We start from the raw sequence: 25,701 nt of genomic DNA, 5'->3' as shown, positions 1-25,701 counted from the left end.
ACAGGACTATTCACAACGCAGCACACTCCTATTTCAGCCTTTACAGGACATGGCAGGGAAAACAGGTAAGAAATATAGTAATATCTTGTCACTCCAGATGAAACCAGGAGTTAAATATGTACCTTTTATCATTAATTTCCCATATAATCTATCTGTGATTATGCAAAACAACAAACTAATTTCATAATAAATCATGTAAAAAGCAAGCATTAAAAGAGTAAAATTAAAGGAGACCAACTCATATGGTAAGAGTAAGACAAAGTTTCATTACAACTTAAAACAGCCCTTCTGAATACTACATCTCATCTAAATATAAAGAATAAAGGCTCTCAAACGTTTTTCTTCCAGGCCAGTCAGAACATTCATTTTTGTAATTATTTTATTCATTTAAGCATTTATATGTGGAAGGCATGGTACAATTATACTTACTCTGTGTATAAATCTTCTATCATTGCAACAACAATGACTATAAGAGACACAGCAAAAATTTGACAACCAGAGCCAATAAGCGATGAAAATATTAGAGGATGACTGGATGGTCTAAAAACATCTCCATGGACCTGCTTCCACCCATACTCATCACCCAGATCTCTGTCCTAGGAATAACAACAAAAAATTTAAGTCTAGTCATGACAATTAATGACAAACACACGAAGTAGGCATATATTAAAGGCCTGATTTATTAAAGCAACTTCAAGTGCAAGTATGTCTTCTCTCCTGAATGCATCATATCTTGGAGAAAAGTTTACTTTTCAGATGCTTATGAAGACAATAATAATTACTAACTGAATGTATGATGTAGTAAAAAGTATCAGATTCCCTCCCTGTCCCCAAAATCCTCTGAAGTGCTCAGGAGTATACACAGGCTTCTAGTACACACTCAGCATGGACCTAGTTTAACCTAAGCATGGATAAGAACATTAATACAGTGACCACAGACAGAATTCTGTGTTGCAATCTAGGAACATGGTATGAAGAAAACCAGTAACGCTTTCAAGACACAGATACGGCAGTTTACTTTCCAATTGAAGAAAGCCATTCAGAGCTGCTAACACAATGAATGTATGAAGAGAAAACAAGAAGTCTTAAAAAAAAAAAAAAGAAATTTTAAAAAGCATGAGTGCAGATCTTACCATATCATCCATTTCTTCCTCCTTGCTGTATCTTGCATAATCTTTTCGCAAAGTTCTCATTAATATCATAGACACTAGGCCAACCAGAAAGATCACCATCATAAAAGAATTGAAAATTGAAAACCAGTGAATCTACAAAAAGAAAACACATCCCTAAGGTTTAGAACTGTAAATGTGTTTCGAATTTGTTCCAATAAGGGTAAACCGTTGCCTAGCAGGACAGCTTGTCAGCACTAGCTAAGTAACAACAAACCCATATTGTAAGTAACACTACATTTGTAGAAAGTCCCACTAAAACTGGACTGTGAAACACCACACATAAAGCTTTTCAACAGCCAAACTTGCTCATGACAAAGTTATCGCAGCTTAGTCAAGCATCAGCAAAGTTCAAACAACTGTCTGCAGATGCTCCCTTGGTAAAGGGAAGGCAACACAAGGTACTGCTGCCTTTCTAGAGAAGAGGTTTAAGTAGTAAGAGAGATGTTCACAGCCAAAAAGCCAAAGGAACCATTGCTTTGCATAAGACCAAAATGTGCAGCAGCATTATTTTGCCTCTGACAAGCACATCTGGCTTTCACCAAGCTCCAAACAGAATCCAAACCCTCTAATTTCAGAAAGTAGTATAGCTCAGTACGCTACCCTTAAGGAGATTACAACCACAAGTTTAAACCATCACAACTGATACTGCTAATGCTTTTTGCTTTGCAGTTACTTCAGTAAAAAGCATACCTATGACCAGCTAATAAGTCCTACAGTTGTGTCCCTTCATTACTTCCAATATTTTCTTGAACTGCCTTGTATTTGCTGCAGGCTTGAAGCTTGCCCACACATTTACTGAAGCACTCTAAAAAACTGGAGCCATCCTATTTGAGCAACAGAACTATCACTTAAAACCTGCCTGTTTCATTGTCCCAGAACACCCGAGACATCCAAAAATTCAAAGATGTCATCCAAAAATTCCACGACATCTTCTGAACTAAAGCAACCATTCTGAGGGGGTATTTTGTAAGGTTGTCTTAGAACAATACATACTCTGTGCTGAAAGAAAGATGGGTCAAGATACTTGTCAAATCGGTCTTCAAACTTCACATCTGATTTCTTCCATTTAACCTGAAGAGAGAAAAATTTACACTTGAAAAGCTCATTATAATACGTTCAGCTATACTCACATGCAAAAACCCAAAACACATTTTAAAGATTATCCACTTCAGATGTTTTCTTCAATATGAATTTAGGTTTTGGCAAAAACAATGGACTGATGTTCTTAAAGACTGATACCTACAGGTCAGACATAGAATGAAAATCATCCACCTTGGCTTGTGGCTCTGATCTTGTCTACGCTTACGTTTAAGAACAAGGAAGAATCAGTGTTGCAGTGCCTCAGCGCTCACCGTCTCTGCAAAGGCTAACCAAAGATACAAACTTCTCATTGCCAAATACAACACACCCTTTTCATGATTACAGGAGCAGCTCATAAAGATACTCATGCTGAAGGTCCCAAAACCAAAATCCATCAAATGACCTCAGTTTTGTCAAATGAGTAGTTCAAAGACAATGTTTTTTTTTTTTCACACAGTGGATACTTATAAAACGATGAGGCAATACCTTTGAAAAATCCTCCCAAATTTGCCCAAGATTTCAGAATAAAGGCTAGAGAAAGAAAGCATGTTAAAATATGTTCAAGAATGATGTACTAGAAAGCAGTGGAATTTTCCCAAAGGTTTTGTTGTGCTGACAGCACACTCCCTTTTCTCAACATTTCCATGTGATGCGCTGTAGGAAAAGAGGCTCGTGGAAAACGTTACCAGAGTGTTCATTGAGGGATGCACCCTCTACTTCTGCTCCCCCGAGGGCAGCTGAAATCCGTTTTGCTGCCATGCACTGACACCTGTAGTTAGTGAAGTTATCTGTACCTAAATTCTCAGAGTACAGTGCCCCAGAAAAACGATGCAGTCTAGCAGAAGTGAGGGAAATGAAAAGATATAAAAGCAGATTTAAAACAGACACAAGTAGGAAAGAAAAGAGCATAAACTGAGATACAAGCTAGCTGGAAGGGAATTGGATAAAAGGGATCAAGCTGAACCCTAAAAGACAGACATTAAAATTTTAAAAGCTACAAGCTAAAAGCTGCAGCCTAAAAATCTGTAAGACCACAGGATTCTGCAATCTAGACACTTCAATTGCCAATAAATAACTCTGAAACCAGCTGGAAAAGTATGTGTTTATGGACATACTATCACAGGGTGACAGCATATTACTCCTATCAGTTACTCCACTAGCTGCACATAGGACTGCTTTGGATTTGGAAGATTTAATCATACTAATGAACTATATGGTGCTAATATGGTAGCACAAAGTATTTTTCAACGTTTTTGCAAGATTGCTTTAATTTTAATTTTTAAATACTACTTCAGAAATTAAACAAATCTACACTAAATTTTTTTCAAAAGTATGCGAAGATTAGGAAATATCAGGATTGTTAGTGATCTTGAAACAAATACAGCCCTTTGTGCGTATCTTTTTAAAATACACAACAGGGAACTATCCTTTCTAACAGATGTTCTCTTATTCAATAGATAAGAAAGCATATAAATGCAGATTGAATACCCCTACCACTCATCAGAGTCCTGAGACAGATTAAAAACCCCAAGACTCAAGTATTACTCACCTTGAAGTTTGATACTAATGTTCTTCAGTTCTAATTACAACCTTGTTCATGATTAGTAGCTCTCAACATTAATAGCTTTCAACATTGTTTTAAGCAGATACATTTCTTGTTAGAGCATCTGCCACTAAGAAGCACTGCTTAGAACAAATCCACCAGAGACAATCTGTGATTTACACACCACATACACACCAGCCCAGCAACTGCCCAGTGACGCCAACAGAATTGCATAAGTCAGTCTTAGGCGCTGTACACTAAAAAGTATTTTAAGGGAACATCTCATGTTATTTTCATTACCGGTGGCTAGTTAGTGCTGTCCACTTCAAAATTCAGAGAGCAAATGGACTTCAAAATGCTGGTGGAATTTGAAATAGAAAGTTTCAAAATGTCTACTATCAATTTTGCAGTAGAAATAGGAAGATCAGTGTAAACATAATTCTAGGAAGCATATACAAAAACCAATTACCTGCACTTCAAACTATACAACTTACTCAGCACAAGACAAATGTAATAGTGGCAAGAATACCCTTTGAAGTAAAATCTTATGCTGACACCACTGCTAACACATTGTAGAAAAGCAATGCATTAAGAACTAGTTTCAGTATACAAATGGGGTAAACATGAGAAGTGAACCATTACACATTTAAATAACATCAAATAAATAAGGAGAAAAACTGAAAAATTCAATTTGTTATCTCAGATCAGCAAACACTGTTTACACATTACCTTTTATCATTTAGCAATTCAATATAATAGCAGAGGGCTTCAGAGGAAACCTTACTAATAAGGTTATATAAATAAGACAAATTTCTACTGGAACTGCAAAAACAAAATAAGCTTTGATACTAACTGTTTGCACAGTATGAAGGCTTACAGTGTGTTTTGGTCCTAGCTCAAAATCCAGTTCAAATCTATGATGCAATATCAGACCTCCAAACACTAAGAAAATGTGTAGCTACTGGGGGATCCTCTATACTTCTAGTCTCCATACCTTTTGGGACTTCTTCCTTTCCCATCAAAACACTTTTCTGCAGATTATAGAAGCTTTGGTTTGTTTGAAGTGTTTAAAAAAATCATCATTTTACATTTATTCTTAACAAACCTATCAAGGTTTTTCAGTAATGAAAAAAAAAATAATATTTGAAGTAGTGAAAACGCATCTTCCTCTAATATAGTTGTAGGTATACAAGTACCTATTGTTGAGCTATTTCACCATATAGAATTTCGTATTACAGATGCATCACCAAATTACTTACTGAATATGACATCTGGATTTTTGTGTTTGGTACCAATTTCACCTTTCCTTCACTGGTCAGATTGACATCTACAATTCTATTTCCATTGTAACCGATTTCAAGTTTCTTGTAAGTCCAGAGGTAATAATCTTCACCGTTTTCATCTGCTTCTCCAACAATACCTGCATAGGAAACAAGAGTAAGTATCTATTACAGGTATGCTTTCCAAATATTCTGTAATTATTTTTTTTAAATATGCCTTACAAAAGTTTTGCCAGCTAAAAAAGCAACATAACTACAGTAAAGAGAACACAGCAGACCTTATGCTCTTCTTTTCAACTCTAATACCTGGATTACACCTTCAATCCACAGGTAGCTGCAAGAAGCATTTTGTAATAGCATTAAAAGAAAAAAGCATGCAGCTACAAACACTGCAGAAGAAACAGAAGACATTAACAGTTCCTCTAGTTTTATTTGGAATTCTTCCCAGATAAACAACTAGCTGAATACAGATTTTATTTCCATGAACAGAATTTAGCCAAGCCCTCTGCATTTTCCCATCTCCCATCTATCCCTTCACTCACTTCTCTTCCTCTTCAAAGAATTTACTTTAATTCGGTATTCCTCATTAGTTGACTCCCCAATACATACTTTTTGCTCTCGTGTGCACACAAACTTCCAATGCTTGCCAAGAATGACAGATTTTGACTACTCTCTCTGTTACTTTCACTGAAAAAATCAGAAAGTTATTGTTTATTTCAAGATTTTTATTACCTCCAAAATGGAAAGCTGCTCAGATGCTCCTGGAGCATCAGAACTCAACTTGATATCAGCCATGCTTAAGTTCTTACTTTTCAGTAAATTACCGCAAAATGTCTAATCTACTACAGAAAAATTCCAGAGAATGTACTATGGAAAAAAACAAAACAGTGAAGTCTAGCAGTCACCAAGTTCACAGGCTACAAGCATCACCTTTAATGTCAAACCACCATACCAAATATCACATACAAGACAGAAAGCCACAATCTGCAAAGGTGGATGGGAGTGAGAGAACAAGCAGGTGAAGGATATCAAACAGGTTATCACGACATAGCAGGTATATGAAGGAATGGCACTTGTGCATTACCTGTGCTTTTTCGTTTTCAAGGTGGCATTTTTCTGTCATGTTTTTTACTCATGCTCATCTGTCAGGATTGCCTTTATATGCCATCCACATGAAACACATGCCAGTTTGTGCCTATGCCATACAGCCTAGCACCTGGCATACCATCTGTTCCCATGGTACTATCCAAAACCACAACAATGCAGACCTCTAAACTACTTGAAGGACATTCTGATCAATCACTACCTGAAGAAGCGAACACAGTGCTCCATATACTTAGGGAGATGTCCCGAAACAAAGGCAGTCAAGCCTAGCCACTCCACTGTGGGACAGCAGTTCAGGAAAAATAGAAAATAGAATAATCTTATCTGAATGCACTTAAAAAGATCTGGCTGCCTTTTTCAGGCCAGAAAATAAAGCGCAAACCTTCCAAAGCCCTCAAACCACAGTCTGAAGTTATTACTTTCAGTTAAGAAAAGAAGATTTAGTTAGTATATTTGTTCTTTGGTAGTTGAGGTAAGGAAAAATGTTCCCAAATAAGATCAGACAAATCAATCCTAAAAAAGAAAGTCTCCAAGACTCACTAGCCACATAGGATTCCAAAGAAGTCAGCTTAGCATCCATCATCCTTGGGCAATCTAAAGCCTACATACAGTCTAGGAAGATCTTTCGTTCATCTTTTGCAGAAAGGTCAAAATCATAAAAAAAAAAAAATACTGTAGCTACAACTGTCACTCATGCACGCTTTTAAAAAGCCCACCAGCAACTGTGCAAGAAGTATAGTAAAGGCCACACAGATTAATTAGGGTCTACTCCAAGCCCTGCCACAGAGCTGTTATACAGACTAACCAAATCAGCTGAAAAGAACGGATACAACATGAGTACTTCTCCTGTCAGGCATCATAGTGCCCTCTCTTAAAAACAGATAAATATTAAAAAGAGCAAGAACCTTCCTGAAAAACAAATAAGTAAACAAGAAGCACTAGTATTTCTGGCTGGGGCTCACTTTCATCAGATAGCTACTTTCTAAAACCAATTAAAATTATAAGAAAGAGCTAAAAAAACCACCCTCTGTCAGAATGAATGAAGGATGGGTAGCGTTATTCAGCACACTACCTATCAAAGGACTTTTGTCATGTGGTTTGAACTGTATTTTTGTAGGTGGTGTGGCATTTTGTTTATTTTGGGCGGTTTTACTTCCTTCACGGAACACAGGCAACAAAGACCTTACCTTAACAAAGCATTTTGTGATGCTTTTGATTTCCCTTCAGTTTGTATCTCCAACAGGGAGATTAGGGTTTGGGGGAGTTGATTGATTGCTATCAGTGCAAAGTGCAACCTGCAAAGCACTCTTTACTAGGTGCGCGACCACAGGTTACAAAGGAGTAACAACAACCAGAAAGCTTATGACACAATGGCAATAAGGACACAAATTTTTTTCAAGACACAAGCACTTCTAAGCCCAAATTAATAATACACAGCAAGAGCAATTTTAAAAACTGTATAAGAACAAGTAAAATAAAACTCCTTCATATGACCACAGACTGCACATGCAAAACTGTTAAAAGCCACAAAATTACCATAAAAGTAAATGAAACAGCTCTAGTGTTCGTAATAAACACAAGAACTAGCAAAATAAAGTTTAAACATTGAAAGAGCTTAAAAAAGTTGTTATTCATGAACACATTAACATGGGCCTTATATCTGACCTATCTAATTACCACTCACTTGAACATTTTAAGGAATTTAACCCTAAGAACTTGGTATTATTAAATCAGTGCTTGAGAAACAAAACAGCTTTTCACTGTTTTTGTAATTCACCAGTACAAGCCATCCTACTGTTCTTTCAATGCAATAATCCTTCAACTTATTTGTATTATTTGGTTACATAAGTTCTACATACTTGTGAGATTCTTGTAACGAAGCTTAATCATTAAATGACTCCATGAAACCCACTAGCACTGGACTCCCGTAGTTGTAATCAAGTTGTTTATGCATAATATCACTCACCCCATATTGGCAAGTCATCAATATACATCTGGTACCAATAGTGATTTTTGATTGCATACACAAATGCATCTCTTCTTCCTTTGTCCAAGTCAATTTCACAGTAAGTGGTCTGCATTACATCGTCTGCAAAAAATTACAGCACAGTTAATGATTTATTAATGAGCTGGCTCAAAGGGAAGGCAAAGCAAGCAACCAGAGGAATGGACACTGCTGGAGTCTTCAGCCCCTCATGGCTATCCTCAAGTAGGTAACAAAAAAGGACATTTAAAGAAACCCAAAACATTAAAGCAATCACAGGATTGTTTTTGTAATTTTACTCTGCCACATGCAGAAGCTTCCCACAGACGGGATAAGGAAAGGTTTAAAAATATCCTTTTGATACTTCACCAATGCTAAATTAAGATCTAGCTTTACCTGGACAGACCATGAGACTTCTTTAACAAGAGGGATGAAATTATTAACAAGTACCTAAAACTGTGTATGATATTATATCTCAATTTCAGTATAATCAGGCTTAATGAACAGGAATACCGTTTGTAAAAACTAAAACTTTTTCAAGTTCTCAGCAATTTTCAAGGAACTACCACAAAGGAAGAAACAAAGCAATCAGGATAAAGGTAGGAAAAAAGGACAGAAGACAAAAATAGGAATAATGCAAAGAATGCACGAGAGGCTGCATTTGGAAATAAAATAAATCCACCTCCTTGAGCCAGAAAGCTATTTTCCCCCTTCTACAATTGGTAAGTAATGCAGTTAGCAGCCGTTCTTTTACATCCCTTTTCAAGTGAAAAAAGAGAAAAGGGCTCATATTTAGAAGTATTCAGGCAGCAACAGATTTAGAGACAAAAAAAAACCCCTGTCTGCTTCTTTTTACTTTGCAAATAGTGAAACAAAGTGAACATAAATAATTCCAGCTCCCCCTCTCTCCTCTGTTTGTCATCAGTGACATCGAGGACCCATTTCCAGTAGATAAAATTAATCTGTGCCCCAAGTACAGCTCTAATCCGTACCAAAATTCAGTACACTTTCTGGGTACTCACTTTCTCCTATACACTAACTGCAATATAAAGCTTAAAAAGAAGATCAAATCAGCTGCACAGAAAAAGCACCAGCAAGCAGAATATTTCCAACACATTATTTCTCTGATAACAACAATTTGTCAAAATGAAAATATACACAGTACTTTTGGTCAAGCAAAACTGAAGCAAAGCCCAGTGAAGCAAGACAGTAAGAAACCAGCCAACAGCAGCCTGTGCAGCAGCTGCAGTGATTTCCTATAGCCCTGGAGAAAATAGTGCCCCTGGCTATTCTGGAATGGATGCATCTCCTACTTAAGAAAACTTCAGTATTTTCTATTTTTGTTTCTTCCAAGATGTAACAAATGCGCTCTAAGCCTCCTTTTTTCACTGAAAAACATATTGTCATTTTTCAGACTGACTTATTAGGCAATAAAACTTCTGCTGGGGGAAAAAAGAGAATAACAAAACTATTCAAGTCAACAAGTGTTCCAAGAATAGTTTTAGACCATGGACTGCATTTTCAGGACCTGTACTGGTAAATTCAGGAGAGGGACGCCATTGAAGCTAGCACCACAGCTGAATGCAGGCTTACAAATCCAGGCCTTAGTTTGCATTTATGCTTCCACTTAGCTGAATCTTATACTTTTTCGACTATGTTCCCCCCAAAAAATGCCTCTGCTTGGCACTTTTTCCACTTAAAAATGCCTCTGCTTGTCACTTTTTCACTTTAACAGATTTTTTTTTTTTGAGTCATCTTGACATTAATTAAAAGAAAAAAAAAAAACCACATCAGAATCACTATCTTCTGGATTTGTTGCTAAGTAGGGATTAATTCTTTCCAAAATACTCAGCAGTTTATTTTCACTCTAGCAGTTTCATACTATACTCAAATAAAGGATAACATTTTTCTAACGTTAAATTTTTTAACTCACAAAGGACCGTTCAACACACAGAGGTCGAACAAAAATATACTGTGAATAAAAACAAGGGTAAGAGAGAAACCGGTAGAGGCAGTTAAATGAAGCATTACCTAGTGCAGAAGACTGCTCTGGGGAAGTGCTACGGGGCCAGGCTGGTTTTACGTATCACTCTCCTGACTGGCACACACAGACACACGCACACACAGACACACGCACACACAGACACACGCACACACAGACACACGCACACACAGACACACGCACACACAGACACACGCACACACAGACACACGCACACCGCAGTACCAGCACAACTGAAGGACAACATGGGAATAGGAGCAAGGGCAACTACTGAAATAAAAAAATCACATGAACTACGAGTACCCTTTTTAGAGACCTTTCCCATTTTATAGCCTGAATACAGAAGCCTTTGTTTGCAATTATTAACCAAGACAAATTTGGTATTAGATTGTAATGTAATACCAAGTTACCTCATGCGCTTTCAGACCCCTGGAATTTGCCACAATTTGCTCTTGGTTTTTTTTTTTTTACTAACTGAAACAAGCCATTCTGCATCTAATACTCTAAGATGTAAACAGTGGCCAGTGGCTTTAAAAAAAAAAAAAAAAAAAAACAACCAAAAAAACAAACCACCAAAAGCCCCACAACTTTGAAATATGATTTGAAGTGAAATGACTGCACTGACATCCGACCAGGCTGCAGACAGCAGCACATCACCAAAAAACTGTCTTCATCCATTTTAACAGATTTTACTCCCAGTATTCACAATACCAAAAGACATCACAGGGATATTACAATCAACTACAGATCAACTATGTTACAATTTACTCCAGTATACAGACCCCAAAACCCAGCAGATCCATTAGAAACAACCTCATTCAGTTCCTGCAAAACATAGGCGTGACTTTACATATGGTATATGATTTCAGCCTCAACCATACTACACAGTACAGTTCCTCTCACCTCCCCTTAAAACAAGGCAAGTTTGTTTGCAAGTAATGAAGGCAAGCAGAATGAAGATGCGCGCTCCTTTCTCCAGCCACTGAGAATGCTGAAGCTGTCGTTTCGTTACAGAACAGGATTAGATGGTTAAGTTTAAGTCCACTGTGTTAAATGACTACATGAAAGTAGCTTAGGACAGCATTCAGTGGCTGGGGAAGCTGAAGTCTGCTTTATTACAGCTTTACCAGATGTAAAGTTTTGCACGTGTTAGATAGTTCTTATCCAAGTTATGGTTGTGTGTGTATCCAAGAGGAGTGTGAAGTTAGAGGTGTTTTGTGTTGTCTCTACATCAGGGATGTCGAAGAGGTATCATCTGCTATATAATACAGCTTCAGTAATGTCAGTAGCACATTAAGCAAATTTTGAAAGAGCATGAAAGTAAGCCTCATTACAAAAGCTGGTGCACTTATGCCAGATTTCATATTTCCTATGAACAGTCAGATCAATTGAGTTTTATTCAAACATATAAAGCATATAAAACCTCATTATATCTGACCATCTCCTAGCACAACACTGAACATCATCCTGAATGGCTGTCATTTTCTAGACGCGTTGCAGAAGGAAGTCTTGAGCAAGCAGTTCTGAGTTAGAAGCATGGTCATTTAATAACATCTCTAAATAAGCACAAAATTCAAGTATGTTAAAAAATCCTTTTCCCCTTTAAATTCATCTTCTCTAATAGATATTGTATGGCAATGTCAAAGACTAATTTTCTAATTGAAGTCGCTGTGATCCCAATGTTCAATACATTTAATAATTCACTAGGTCTCAGGTGTAACATAGAGGATGTCAATTCAAATACTTGAATAAAGAACTCGCCATATGACATAAAAAGCATTAGTCGTCCAGATTTAGTTTGACAAGAGAATCAACCCAACTGAAAACTTAGTTATATTGTAATATAAGTATATGTGAATAATTCGTTAGTTTATTCACAAAGATATTTATACAGATTTGAGACCTATAAGAACAACATTGTTCATATTTGTAACAGAAGGTAAATCCAGCTATCCTGTATAGTCATAGATATAATTTTACATGACATTTTTAAAAACAAAAATAAACACTACTTCATGGATTCTTAAATACACTGTAGATTTGCCCCACCAGTCACCACTACAAACATTCAAGTGCAAACCTCCATTCCCAGCAGAATACATTTCTGCAGAGCCATCATTTTCTTATTCTATTTCAAAAATACAGGCAAGGTCCACTGATTCAACTGACAGTTTTACTTACGCAGTCTACGGTACTTCAGCTACTGACAGCTGCAGCCTAATAACTCTTCCAATATGATGAACGAAACGCAGTTTCACATTTACCTGCTACCGCTGTCCATTCAAACTATGTTGAGAAGAAGGGAGCTGTTTTTTATTACAGAAGCTAATTTATTAGAATAATTCTAATTCCCCGTTACTCCAGAGGAAAAATCTAAAAGAGTAAAATCCAAATCTATCTAATTTTGTAAACTCTTGTGACATTCATTCAAAGAGGAAAAATACTTGTAATTGTTAGTCTTTTCATAATCCCAAACACACACGAGAAAAAACATGATTACCTGTTAATGCAGAGAACTTAGATTTGATTCACGGATTCATGAAGAAAATCTGTAGAAGTCTTTCAGGTGGTCATGCCAACATTTTGAAAAGCAGGTCCCTATGGTTAGGTATTTTAACACATATTCAAGCATCTAAATGATTACTGAAAAGTACTTGAGCAGCTCTTAATTATTTCAGCTGCAGGTGTTAGATACACAACACTCCTTGAAGCCTATCTTTTTCTTAAGGACGTATGTATCTATCAGTGCCACAACACAAGCTTCTATTTGTTAAGAAAAAAACCACGATACAAACCACAAATCACCAACAGGTCTGTTTCAATTTCATTGCAGCAGCTTCTGGACCACTGGTGCAGAGGTGGGAGCACGGATCAATCACAATGAAATAAAATTTATCCATTACAAAAACAACAACAAAAAAAATCAGTTTCACGGATATAATCAAGTTACAATCTTTATTTTTTTTTTAAAAAGTGAACACCACTTCAGCCAAAAACAAGATCAACCATTAAAGAGACACCAAAAAACTGAACTACCATCACGTTTCAACAACCAAACTGGAAAATAATTCTTCATACAAATGCTAAATTTTAAATACAGCTAAGTTTTAAGGGCTGCTCTATGAAATTTAAATTTTCCTACATGCATTGGATATAGCTTGTACTGGTTTTATGACAGCTTTTAAGCCTGTAAAAAAATGAATCTCAGATAGCAATCCTTTGCTCTGGGTTTTTTTACTTTCAAACCTGAATATCAAGAGGATTTGGATTTCAACAAATTTTACATAATTTTATATTAAATATGTGCTAGTAAATACTGCTGCAATTGATTTATACTTACTACTCTGAAATTTGGAAAACAAAGTATTTTAAAACTTGTAATAGCAGATTAAAGATAGTAAAATAGAGTTGACTCCCATTCAGATTTTACTTCATGGATCCACTGCTAGAAATACTAAAGCACCTCCTGATACAGAATCTGCTGGATGTCAACTAACAGCAAAGAGATTATTCTCTTAATTTTTTATCCAGAGGACACAGATTGTAAGGGAAAAAACTAGAATTGCACATGGACAGCTTCCCAGATCATGTATACATACTTCGTCATCAACCAGCTACCTTGCACCATCTGCTTTAGAGAAAATATCTGACCTGCAGCCACTTTGGTTAGGAGTTAAATTCCCTGGAGGTCCGATACAGATCATCAATCTATACAGAGCACCGTGTTAATAATAAATAAATTTTTAAAAAGCAGCAAAGGACATGGATGAAGAGGAATCCCCCACCTACTGGGAAATGTACAAGCACATCAATCATTTATACTTGCAAGCCATAAGCACCTGATTCTTTCTGAAATCTCTACTCTTCCCTACCCATGCAAAGTCTGTTTTGAATGACATCGTGCCCAGTCTGTCTGCAAGAATATACCTCAATACAGTAACTACATACCTGGTGTGTACTGGTAAAGCAATTAGAGGTGTAAAAAGGCACCTGAAAAAACTATTATGAGTGGAAGACTAGACCTCAAACCCTGAAGAAACCGCACTCAATTTTTCACAATAAATAATACTTATAATAGAGAAAATCTAAAGCTTTCTGTGTCAAAACATCATCGCAAGCAGTTGTGAATCAGAATCCAAAACTCCTAACCTGAAAGCAAAATAAAAACTTAAAGAAAACAGGTTTACCGGTTGTAAAGAACTACAGAAGACAAGAAATTAATACGGCAGGGACATAATCAAAACCAAAACAATCACAAGATACAAAAACCACAGCAGTTTTCCACCATTCTGAATTCTTGTTAGTCCGGGACGACTTTGGCTCCCTGTAGTTCTGAATTCCGACAGACTCAACCAAATAGAAATTGGTATCAATTTCTATGTATTGAGGAGCTGAATGTTCGGTATTACCCAAGTTGTACTTATTTTTGTTTAAGAAAACAGATGTTAAGTTTCTCTTTTCCTAAGCGCTATTAAAGAATTACCGAAACAGAAACTCATTACCTTCTCCATTATTAGAGCGTTTTACCAAAGAATTTCAGAGTATATTCACAGAAGAATGGATTTGTCCAATTCTCTGCTTCTGCATATTTCCCTCAGAAATGGTAGAAAATACTCTGGAAAGCGAAACTCCCAGTCACAAAATGAAAGACTTGGTCTAGCAAAAATCTGATATGACAGGGGAATAAATCAACTACAGATAAACTTCAGAAAATAAATCTGGGAATAGGACACTTCATAACAGTAAACATTAACTCACAAACCAAACCTTCCAATCTTTTCAATTTGGTGCTGCATCTAGAGTGTACAATTGTCACTGGGATAACACAATCTCTTTGTAAAGATGGGGTAATTAAAGAAAGTAAAAATTACACATGTAACTGGCAGAATATTACCATATTCTGACAATAAAAGTTTTACTTAATCTTCACAGCCATGTTGAATTGCTGCCAGTTGCCTTCTCTGTTCTTTCCATTTTGCGTTTCTGAGCATATTCTATGAGCTATGGCAGGAAAACTATTTCTCCCATACTGAATAAAATTTTCAGCAGGCTACAAGTCTTGCAAACCAGTAACAGGACTATTTTACAGTATTTGTTCAAATACAGTTCTTTTCTTAAAAGGAAAGATTCAACTCCAAATTCCTTTAATGCAAAGATGCTATCCCCCATGCAACTTAAAAATTTATGAAGAAATTATGGCTTTAACAAACTTTTAATCTTTTATTCCAAATATCCTACTTATAACAAAACCATAATCAAGTCTCTTATTTTGCAGATGTCCAATTTTGGATAAAACTTTTGTAACTTACAGAAACTAAGTACCACCTGATTGCAAATGCTCAGACAAGAGACACTATACTTAAGTTCTCCATCCAGTTAAGCACTGGTGATGCAATGAAGTGTAGCCCTCTAGGGAATAAAACACAGAAACCCAAATTTGATTAAATATATAAAATTTAAAATTCAATACAGACAAAAAGAAGCTCTGCAACTACCAGTTACAGATATGCGAAAGGACTCTTGTGAAAGAACACGTAGAGAGAATTATACAATAGAAGACTCAGCCCCTAACACCAAGAAATGCATTTGCAAAAGAGGATGAATGTCATCTCTGGAACAGTAGGGAAAGGGGGAGAGGGCAGGAAACAACAGATAAAAAAACCCAACAGATCAGGTCCACCCTGACTGGCATATGATGAGTTAGAGCCAATAACATAAAGGTATTTGTGAAAGGTATTTTAAAATAGACAGTAAGCAGAAGGATACAATGATTAATTTTGTGTTAATGTAGAACTTGGAGATGTTGAGCTCTTGCTACTCCCTTCCAAATGCAGACAGTGTGCAAGTATTCAACATCATTGGAAAAAATTACATCTTCAGAATTGATAATTCCAGAATATTAATTCCAGTAAATATAAAATAAATATAAAATACTTTTAATCACCACACACAGAAAGTTTAGTTTTACTTTATAAAACATAATCAGTTACTTCAGAAGTATGTATCTGCTGCAAGCATCTTCCTTAAAGGGCACACAGATGAAAACTTTACTGTAAACTGAAAAGCCAATGGCAGCAGACAACCTCGCAGGCGTTTCAAGCAACAATATGAAATACACTCAGTTGCTAGCAGCAGCAAACTTTCAGTTCTTCTGGTGCAAAAATCAAGTTTTAAGGGTTTGTGGGTTTTTTTAAGTCTCTAAATGCACTTTCAATTGCTCACCTTTAAATTTGATGTCAAGACCACTAAATTCCAATTCAACTCCTTGAAGTGCTTCTCCTAGGGTTTCATGGTAATGGCTGATGCTTTTTTTTGATCCCACGCAGAAAGGAAGAGAGAAATATTTGTATGTTTCTTGGCGATTGTGGTAGGGTCCTACTGTATTCATCCATAAAACAACTTCCTCTTTATCTTGGTACTGAAAGATAAAGTTATTGAGTTAGATCAGAAGCTCAGCAGAATAAAAATATTCAAGAAACTCTCTCATTCATATTAACTAGCAAGGCAGGATTGTTCAGTCACAGGCAGCAGTTACATTTAAAGACAGTCGAGTATTTTTGTCTTTGGGGTGGCAGGGATTCTAGGACAAGATTTTCAGCCTGCTTTCACAGAAAAAAAAAAGTTTAGTTGATCATATGGTTTCTTAGAGCCTATCACTGAAGTATCAGACAAGGGGGATTCACACAAATTTAAGAGAGAAGAAGACGACGCAGAGAGAAGTCTCAAAAATAATTAAGCTTTTACAGATTTTGTGGAAACACGCATCAGTTAAAAGCAAAACTCAACTTATCTCCACTGAGAGAAAGGAAGTATCAGAGCAATGTCTTGTTAAACAAGATCCTAGCAAATAAATCAGGCAGCCTACCCATGGTGACAGGTATACTGTATTTTCCTAAAATGCAACTCGTTTTCATTTTTGTCATGGTATAAATTACACTCAAAATTCCCAGAAGAGCGCAACGCCTCACAGGAAGCACTAAAATTAAACTGTGGCATACCTATAGTAGCCAAAAGACAAAAAAGTCAGACAGAAGGATTGTATTTTGATGCACTTCCAACATTCTCACAGTGAAAAAACAGAGCAGCAAGGAGTCTGGTGGCTGCCATAAACTTCTTTCTGGGAACGTCCACCCTTCACTTTCCACAGCCACTGTTTGTCAGGAAAACTTACTCCTTGGCTGGGAGACAGTAATTTTTTTTCAAGTTCTTATAGCTTTTCAGCAACCAAAGAGTCCTTAAAGCCATTCATCTATTAGTATTCAAATACTGCATGAATTCAGGAGAATTAAGTGATCTGAAATCATTACTTGCACTATATCTGAACGCATCAGGATGAGGTATCAAGTTACTACAAAGCCTCTCAAACCAACACAACTTCTTCACCTACTTACTACAATTTCGACAGATTTGCAGGGACAGTGATCTAACTTCAAAGGAAGAAAAAACCCTACTTACAACTGTACACACCTCCAGGCACCATCACCATATAGATTTCCTGATTTTTTTAAAGTACAGAAGAATAAAGAACTATTTTAAGACCAATATGCAAACACAGAACACACTGGAGTGGAAAAGGAAGTCAAATGTTAATTAGCCGTGACTATTTCAGAGCACACAGCTGAAATAGTGAACACAGTTCTGCATCTCCCTTTTTAACAAATGAACAAAGGTTCTTCAACTCCATTTATTCTGAATCACCACAGTCACACTGAATTGTTAATTCAGAAACAATTAGCTACACATGAAGTGCAATAAATTCTTCATATGAGGTGTTTAAAAGTTAAACTCAAGGATTTAAACAAACATGCTTTGGGAAATAATTTAATCCCTTTATACTGACACATCATCTCAGTTACAAGCCTCATCTTTTTTGTTTACAAAGATGCACAAGGGTCATTCCAGCCTCTTATGTAAGTGATCTCCACGAAGAAACTTTAAATGTCTTACTAATTTCATTCTGAGCTGCAGCAGAGACCAAACACCAGTTTTACAAACCTGCTCATTTGCAGAGCACATACTTCAGAACATTTCTGACAGGTAAGGAACGTCCAATGAAGGAGCAAAGAAAGAGTAAACAACACAGCAAGAGAAAGCAGACATTTCTCCTCTCTGCCAGCAATCAGAAAGGTTATACCAGTACAACACAGTTGTTCAACTTCAAAGAAAGTTGGGAAGGAAGGAAGAAAGAAAGAGAAATCACAGTTCCAGCCCCCTCAGCAGCAGAAGTAGATAGTGGAATCTGCTCTACGATACCGCCTCTAGCTCTTGCCAATGTAGCAAGGGACAAGTTGGTCCATATCTCTTTCTAGTCTGTTATGCCTAGCACGTCTTCTGTTTCTTCCTCTAACAGCTGCAGAACATATTTTCAGCCCTTTCTCAAAATGGTCTTAACTCGTCAAGAGCCCACTTTAGCATTACTCCTTGCAACGCAAGAGCTTACATGTGAACCGAGCTATGTCTCTGTTCAACCTTCAGTAATAGAACATGACAACGTCCTTAGGTCTGTGAATTTATCTTTAACAGTGCCCAAACAAAGAAAGCACTGACCACCACTTTACTTTGCTGCTTCTTTCTGACCTTCTTCATAGTGAGTTGGGACCTCTGCATTTTTGGTACTATAGCAAATCACTTTCAAGTGACAGAAATCAACTTCTCAAGAACGTATTATTCAAAATCTCATTTCATTTTCTGATCTAATAATGTAGCTACACTGTAATTACAGTATCTATAATAACAAATTCGGTCTTTGCTTGCCTCTTATCTGCATGATGCATAGCCCTCCTTTAGGGCCTACAAGTTTTTCCCACAATGACTCCAAGATGCTATCAGTCTGCTCTGGAGACAAAAGAGACCAATTCAAACATAACCAAAGAATTCAGTCTACTTTTACTGTTTCCTCATCTCTCACAAGCATCTCATAACAGCACAAGAGAAATCTGTTCAGGACTGCTACATAAACGAACACAGCACCTCAGCCATCCCAGGCTACACCTCACTCACAATCAGCAAGTCTCTAGTCCACAGCAATTTGCAATCCATCGGGTGCTCCCACTGACCTCCCAAAATTAAGAGGGCTGTAACAAGAAACGCAGCTTAAGCAACTTCAGCCTGAATTTGGAGGCGGTGGTGTTCAGTAGAAACTCAAACAGATTTTCTTCTCCCTATGTTTGTTGGGTTTTGCTCATTCTCAATTATAAAGATGAGCTTTCATGTTTAAATACGTTTCTCTGCCATGACGTATCTCATCCTTGATATCTTAATTTGGTGGCAAGAGCTCAGTACTATAAAGGAGCTCAAGTTTGTGGTCGTTTGGTTTTTTTGTTGTGGGTTTTTTTTTCTTTTTTTTTTCTTCTTTATTACTGGCTTCACAATATCAAAGCATCTACAACAAATAACAGTGTCAACACACTTACAGGAAAACAATTCTTATTTAGGTAAGGCAGGGAACTACAGTCTCTTGTAGGACTGTTCTGTCACCTCTATATGAGGACTTCTAGGTTTGGAGAAGGCTAACATGAAACACACCTTCCGGCAAAAACATCACACTAGGAGAGAGATAACATAAAATAAGTTGCTAAAGAAAGCCCTGGTTCCAAGGGAGCCACAGCATGCGAGTACGCTGTATCAGTACCAGTCAGATTTTGGCCAGTACATTCATTGTCAGTCTTGCAGTAGTTTCAACTACTGTCATACTCTTTTCTATCTTCTTTCAGCATATGTGGAGTCTCCTGCAAACTGTGGAGAACTTGGAGCCATAGAAAACAGGAAGAAAATTGCAGCTCCAAAGCACTACCTTTCATTCTCAGCAGAAAGAACATTTTGAAGAAACTAATCTCATTTCATCATGACCTGATCAGCCTTAGACACACTGGACAAAATGACAAAACAGAAGAACTCTGAATTCTTATTTTTACTGTTCTGATATTGGCTGATGAACAACTGTTCAACTGTATGCTCTGAGCTCTGAATGCAACAGGGCAAATCAAAATCCTATTGCCTTCTGCTAACCTTAGCAGGCAAGTCAGCAGTAACTCATAGTCAAAACCAACACAGAATAAGACAGGATGTGAAGAGTCCAATGGTCTCTTTTAAAAATTGTTATACAGCAATATAAATGTAAGTGTGATAATTTCCTTATCTTCTGCTACATAATTAGCAAGCAAAATACTTTCACTCATTGAGATCCCGCCAGATCCCAGAAAACATGAAAAAAGTATCAAGAACTCCCTACCAATACAGGTATGGAACAAACAAAAGAGGAAGTTGGCTACAACACGCAAGAATATCCACATCACACATCCAATGAGTTGGTGCAATTGCCCAAAAATCCAATTGCCCAAAAGTAGCTGTCATCGTAAGAGATCTAAATGAAAGTTTCTTGCTCTCATTCCACATACGATAAGGGTTCTGAGTCACTATTTGACCCATCGCTGCTATAGGACTTTTGGAAAAGAAACAAGCATATTTCTATTACAGCTGTATCTAAACTACTGAGGTCTGCAACAGGGGCAAGTTGTAATGAAATAAAACATCAAACGGTAAAATAATTTGAAGTAAAACTAATGATCCGCAGAGTAGACTCTAGATAATTTGAATGACATAAATCTAATATCTAGAGTTACACTTATACGTCAATGCAATTTTATCCTCCTCCCTTACGAAAACAAGTGCCAAACATCTTCCTAACATGAAGGACTTATTTTCCTGTACTGAAGTACTGCTGCTTCAGAAATTCTTTTTAGTTCTTCATTCTTTCCTGACTTGTTAGCACAGAATTCGATGGTGGAAAGGCAGCTTTTCGCACGCCAGAAGGACAACAGTGTTCTATTAAGAACATAGTAACTGACAAGGCAAAAATGAACAAAAAAGGTTCTGCAATCTCTACCCAGGTATATCTCAGCAAGCTCTTCCAGTTTTGGTTCATATGAAAGGACAAAATATGGCATATAGCTCAGAGATCCTAATTAAATTCACAGATACAAGCATTTAACAACTTGGCAATGGTGCCAGATTCAGAGAGTTTACTACTTCCAAATATTAGAGTAGACTACAAAACACAATTCTAAGTACCTTTTACTTACTGGAATTTATGAAAAATGTAGTACTCGGTCTGTAAGAACAGCAAGTTTGGCTTTGCATCTTTTTCTGCACTAAGCTTAATATCATTTCAGCAATTCCAGTAACTATATGGAGTATATAATGATCTATTTCAATTGTGCAAAACCACAGGGGCAGCCCGAACAAGTCTCAGCATCAACACAAGTTACCTACCATATGCTGGTACAATCTGACTAATGCGAAATAAACCTTCAGAAACTTTTTTCCCTAACTGCCACTTAGGTGGTGGAGGACCAATCTGCACCTCAAATGCAATCACGTATCAGCTACAACCCTCATCACAGCTGGGGACATCTGCTCCAAAGCAGCACAATATGGTCACACTGCCTGCTCACAACTGTCACAACTATAGAGATGTTGTCCATGTGCAAGCTAGAAATCACATTAAATCCATCTATACCAGCAACAAGGCAAGACTACCATTCTAGTCTCCTGCAGAATATTAAACTGGCATGAAGCTTGTGCAGTTTGTCCTGGCCAGTCATCGGCTTCTTCCATGACAACACAACTACTGAAAACTCAGGTGAGTGAGCACCTTTGAGGCTTAACGCAAAAACTATTTTCATACACCTGTATGGTTTAAAAACTATTCAAACACAGCAATATTGAGACCATCTTCAGCATAGTACATGCATCTTTCTTTCCTGTTACCAAATAGGGCACTCATGATATGGAAAGCAACTGAATGTTCTCTTTGCACAACCGTAGAAATTAGCAAGGCAGCCCAAGAAATAAACTATTTAGGATCAGAGAATCACAGAACGTGTTGGGTTAGAAGGGACCTTTAAGGTCATCTAGTCCAACCCCCCTGCAGTAAGCAGGGACATCTTTAACTAGATATTTATTCTATAAAACAATTAAGGCTAGATTAAGTCACTATACGAAAGCCAGCAGAAAAGGATATGAGACTGGCAGGTTGTTGATATTCTTTTTTAAACCATGAAAACACTTTGCAAAGAAAGATGGAGGCACTGAGAGGATTACAACTACCAAATCTTATGTGATGATTCAGCAAAATAAATTCAAATTGAGAGAGTTTCTTTCAGAAAGTATTCAGTTTTACTCCTTTTCTCAAGTTGAAGCTTGGAGGGAGGCTTTCCACAATGCAGTTCCTTGAACACCAGCACTTCTTTCAGGGGAAAAAGGACCAATGTTATCTGTTACCGGCAGAGCAAAGCTGCAGAAGCAGGACAGGAAATAAGAGAGGCAGCTGAGACAGACACAATCAGCCAGTAATATCCCAGGCTTCTAGTCCTCCAGTATCTTACAGATATCCTATCTATCAAGCACCTATGATAACACTCAATGTTTGCAGCTCACATCCATAGTCTATCAAACTGTGGATTTCAGCCTCATGCTCTCCTGCAGATAAAGCAGGCTATTTCTAGTAACATCTCCTAATTTCTCTCTGAATTGTAGGCCTCACCAAAACGTGAATCGAACTGTACCAGCAGCACAGTCTGAACTACTGTACAAACAGTCCTTTTACTGTTACGCTTCCTAGATGCACGAGGTTGCTCAAGCACACCACGTCCTGCTTCTGTGACATTTATTTCACCTCTTCAAAATGGAACCACGAGAACTTCAAAAAGAAACCAGGCTGCTTGTCTGCACACAACTTCATATGCAAAGAGGTATTTTACACACACCGGAATGTTTTTTGCAGTGTTTCTCTAACTAACAGTTTATAGATACTATAAAAATTTCAGAATTTTATGTATTAATTTTAAACAAGCTTTACAGGCTCAGGGCTTTAACTTACTTCATCAGGCTAAGAGTCAAAAAAAATAATTTAGGAATTTTGCTATGCAGTACAGGTTGGGTTTTGTTTATTTTCAATGTTTGTCATGTATTTACATGCTTATGGAGCACCAATAATTAAATTGAAACAACATTAAAATTAAAATGCTACCTACTCCCTAGACCATTCCCCCACAACAAAAACCCCAGGATATTTCAGAATATTTTTATGGTTTGTCTATTTTATCAACTCCAACAAGTCTAGCAACAGAGGATGCGAAAGCCAAGGCCAGGCAGAAGCCCGCCAACCCTGCTTCTGCAGGATTAGCATATATTGTGCTAAGGCCACCAATATCTCATCTACACTATCCCTTCCACAAGTAAAAGGCCAACTGTCAAAAAATACTGCAATTAGCAGAATTGAGGCAAAAAGCAGGTACATGACATACTCTGAAGCATGAAAATAAGCTAAAGAATCAGCATACAAGTTTTCAGTTAGTTTCTGATAAACTGTTCTGTTGTAGTCTGAGTCTACGCTGCTGCACTGTCTTTTGATAATGGAGATTTTAAATGCTTGATCAAATCCTAATTTCTCTTCACTTACTATTGATTTTAAATACTCAAGTTTTTATCTTATACTTGTATTTATACTATTCTTCCCCTAAAGAAATGCAGACACCATTTTTAAAGACTAATTCACATTTAAGATAAAGGATTTAGCTTTATCTTAATAAATATCCTATTTATATGGGAGAGAGATATATATATAGGATATACGTTAGATATATACCCTAATCTCTTCACACCTAATATCTCCAGAAACACTAGTACTTATAGTCGTCCTAGAGCTTGATACAGAGTCCTCTCACAGTTACCTTTTATGATATTTGCTTATGCAGTCCTACAGTTATAAAATAAAGGACACACATAAAACATTAACAGGCAATTTACAGTAATGCAAAAAAAAATATTATACCACGTGTGTGTATTATTTTATAAGTATTGTATACTATTATGTATTACAGCAGCAGTACAGGAATTAAAAAATTAACCTGCTAACACAGAGCATTAATCACTTAAGTCAGTGCTTCTAAATGTTCAGCATGCTCAGTACAGATAAGGCCCTGCATGTTGGCAGTTAAAAGTAAACTGTGGCAAGATATAATGACACACCTTCATCCAGATACAACCAACTGCTCGGGCACAAGAAGCGGCACACTAAAGCATTAATAAGGAAACAGCAGCGCATAATGGTGTCAATAGGAGTCAAGTCTTAAAGTTAGCAAAGATTTCCATTTTGAAGTTACCAAGTCCTGGATCAGTGTACTACTATTTCCCCTCTACTTCCCCAAAAGGGAGCAGAACCTCCAACATACAATATAGCACTCTGGTTATAGAAAGATTAATCTTTCAACTGTGATCATATTCAAAACTGAATTTCATTAAAATGCAATATTTAAGGAATGTTTCCTTCAGATTCTTAATCTCAAAATCTGTGTACTGCTACAAAACCCTGTTTATGTTTCATTCACGCTATTAATGCTTTCACTCCAATCTCCTGTACAATATTAAAGTACCAAAATATCTAAGCAAGGAGACAGCCTTCCAAAAAAAAGTAACTGTCTGCCTACATCAACTATTCCTAACCTATCACATGATGTTACTAAACTAGACACCATGCGAACAAGAATACTAAACCAAAAGATAGAGTTATAATCTTGAAGAGTTGAGTAATTTAGATGAAAAAATAACAAGCCTTACAAAAGAATGTTTTATTTCCATCGGTAATTGTTTAAGCAATCATTCAGAAGACCTACAACCAGTCAGAATTAACTTTCGAAGTGAAAAAATAAATAAATACAATGACTTGCTTTATGAAATCCCTTTTTCCTCAGAAGAATATCAATATTAAATGAATGAGGAATCCCTCAAGTCACACAGCCTTTAAAATAAACAGAGTGCTATGCTGAAATCTAACCCTAATATGCAGGTTCAGCAACAAAACCAGGACCTAAGCTAGCTCAAAGCATATCTGTTCTTTGAAAGTACTCAATATTAGTTTTTCTGTCATTGACTGCAGCACTGATAAACCCCCCTAGCTTTTAAAAAAATGAAGACAATCCTAAACAGTTTTCAAGTCTTGTGGAATTCGGCAACTAATTAACTATTGCTTATACAAAAACTATCGATGCCATTTATCTGTTTTATTAAAAACATGTATTAAGCTTACCATATCACACCCAGAGAAAGCTATGTCAAGAAACTCTGCAAGTGTTCACCAGCCACGCTGCTCAACGGCACAAAAGTTCTGACAGACAGACAGACGCTGTGCTTAATCGCAGCCACCCTCTGATCCACTCTGCTTGCGAGGAAACAGGGATGGTTTTCAGCAAAACCTTCCAAAATCGCATCTCAGCTCATGGCGCAGACTTCCACCCTCCCACATCACAAGGTGTGGGAAACAACACTCCAAAGAAAAATCAGAAACCAATGAAGCGTTGGGACTTACTTCCTAGATAGTCTTTTGGGTGATATTGCGAGCACTTAAGGAAAAGTACCCTCACACAAAAAGGTGAGCGCTCAGGTCAGCAGTTTTCCCATATTCCTCAGGAGTTGCACCCGTTTTCCTCAGAAGTCCACGTCCGCGTTCCAAGTCTGAGAGCCTCATGCCCTGCTCC

At 37.0% G+C, this 25,701-nt stretch overlaps 1 protein-coding gene across 1 annotated transcript in view; it reads right to left on the bottom strand.

Moving 5' to 3' along the window:
- The window catches only part of TM9SF3 (transmembrane 9 superfamily member 3), a 49,792-nt gene that overhangs the window by 23,195 nt on the left and 896 nt on the right, over positions 1 to 25,701 (bottom strand). The window contains exons 2-7 of the mRNA XM_063337566.1: positions 16,388 to 16,583; positions 8,146 to 8,268; positions 5,055 to 5,215; positions 2,166 to 2,243; positions 1,134 to 1,265; positions 430 to 596 (exon numbers count right to left, since the gene is read on the bottom strand). Of these exons, the coding sequence (XP_063193636.1) occupies positions 430 to 596; positions 1,134 to 1,265; positions 2,166 to 2,243; positions 5,055 to 5,215; positions 8,146 to 8,268; positions 16,388 to 16,583 (857 nt within the window). The remainder of the gene's footprint in view (positions 1 to 429; positions 597 to 1,133; positions 1,266 to 2,165; positions 2,244 to 5,054; positions 5,216 to 8,145; positions 8,269 to 16,387; positions 16,584 to 25,701) is intronic.

The sequence above is a fragment of the Chroicocephalus ridibundus genome, chromosome 6 (genome assembly GCF_963924245.1).
Source record: "Chroicocephalus ridibundus chromosome 6, bChrRid1.1, whole genome shotgun sequence".
Classification (NCBI taxonomy): domain Eukaryota; kingdom Metazoa; phylum Chordata; class Aves; order Charadriiformes; family Laridae; genus Chroicocephalus; species Chroicocephalus ridibundus.
The sequence above is the reverse complement of the archived record's forward strand: the minus strand, read 5'-3'. Positions and strand labels throughout refer to the sequence as shown.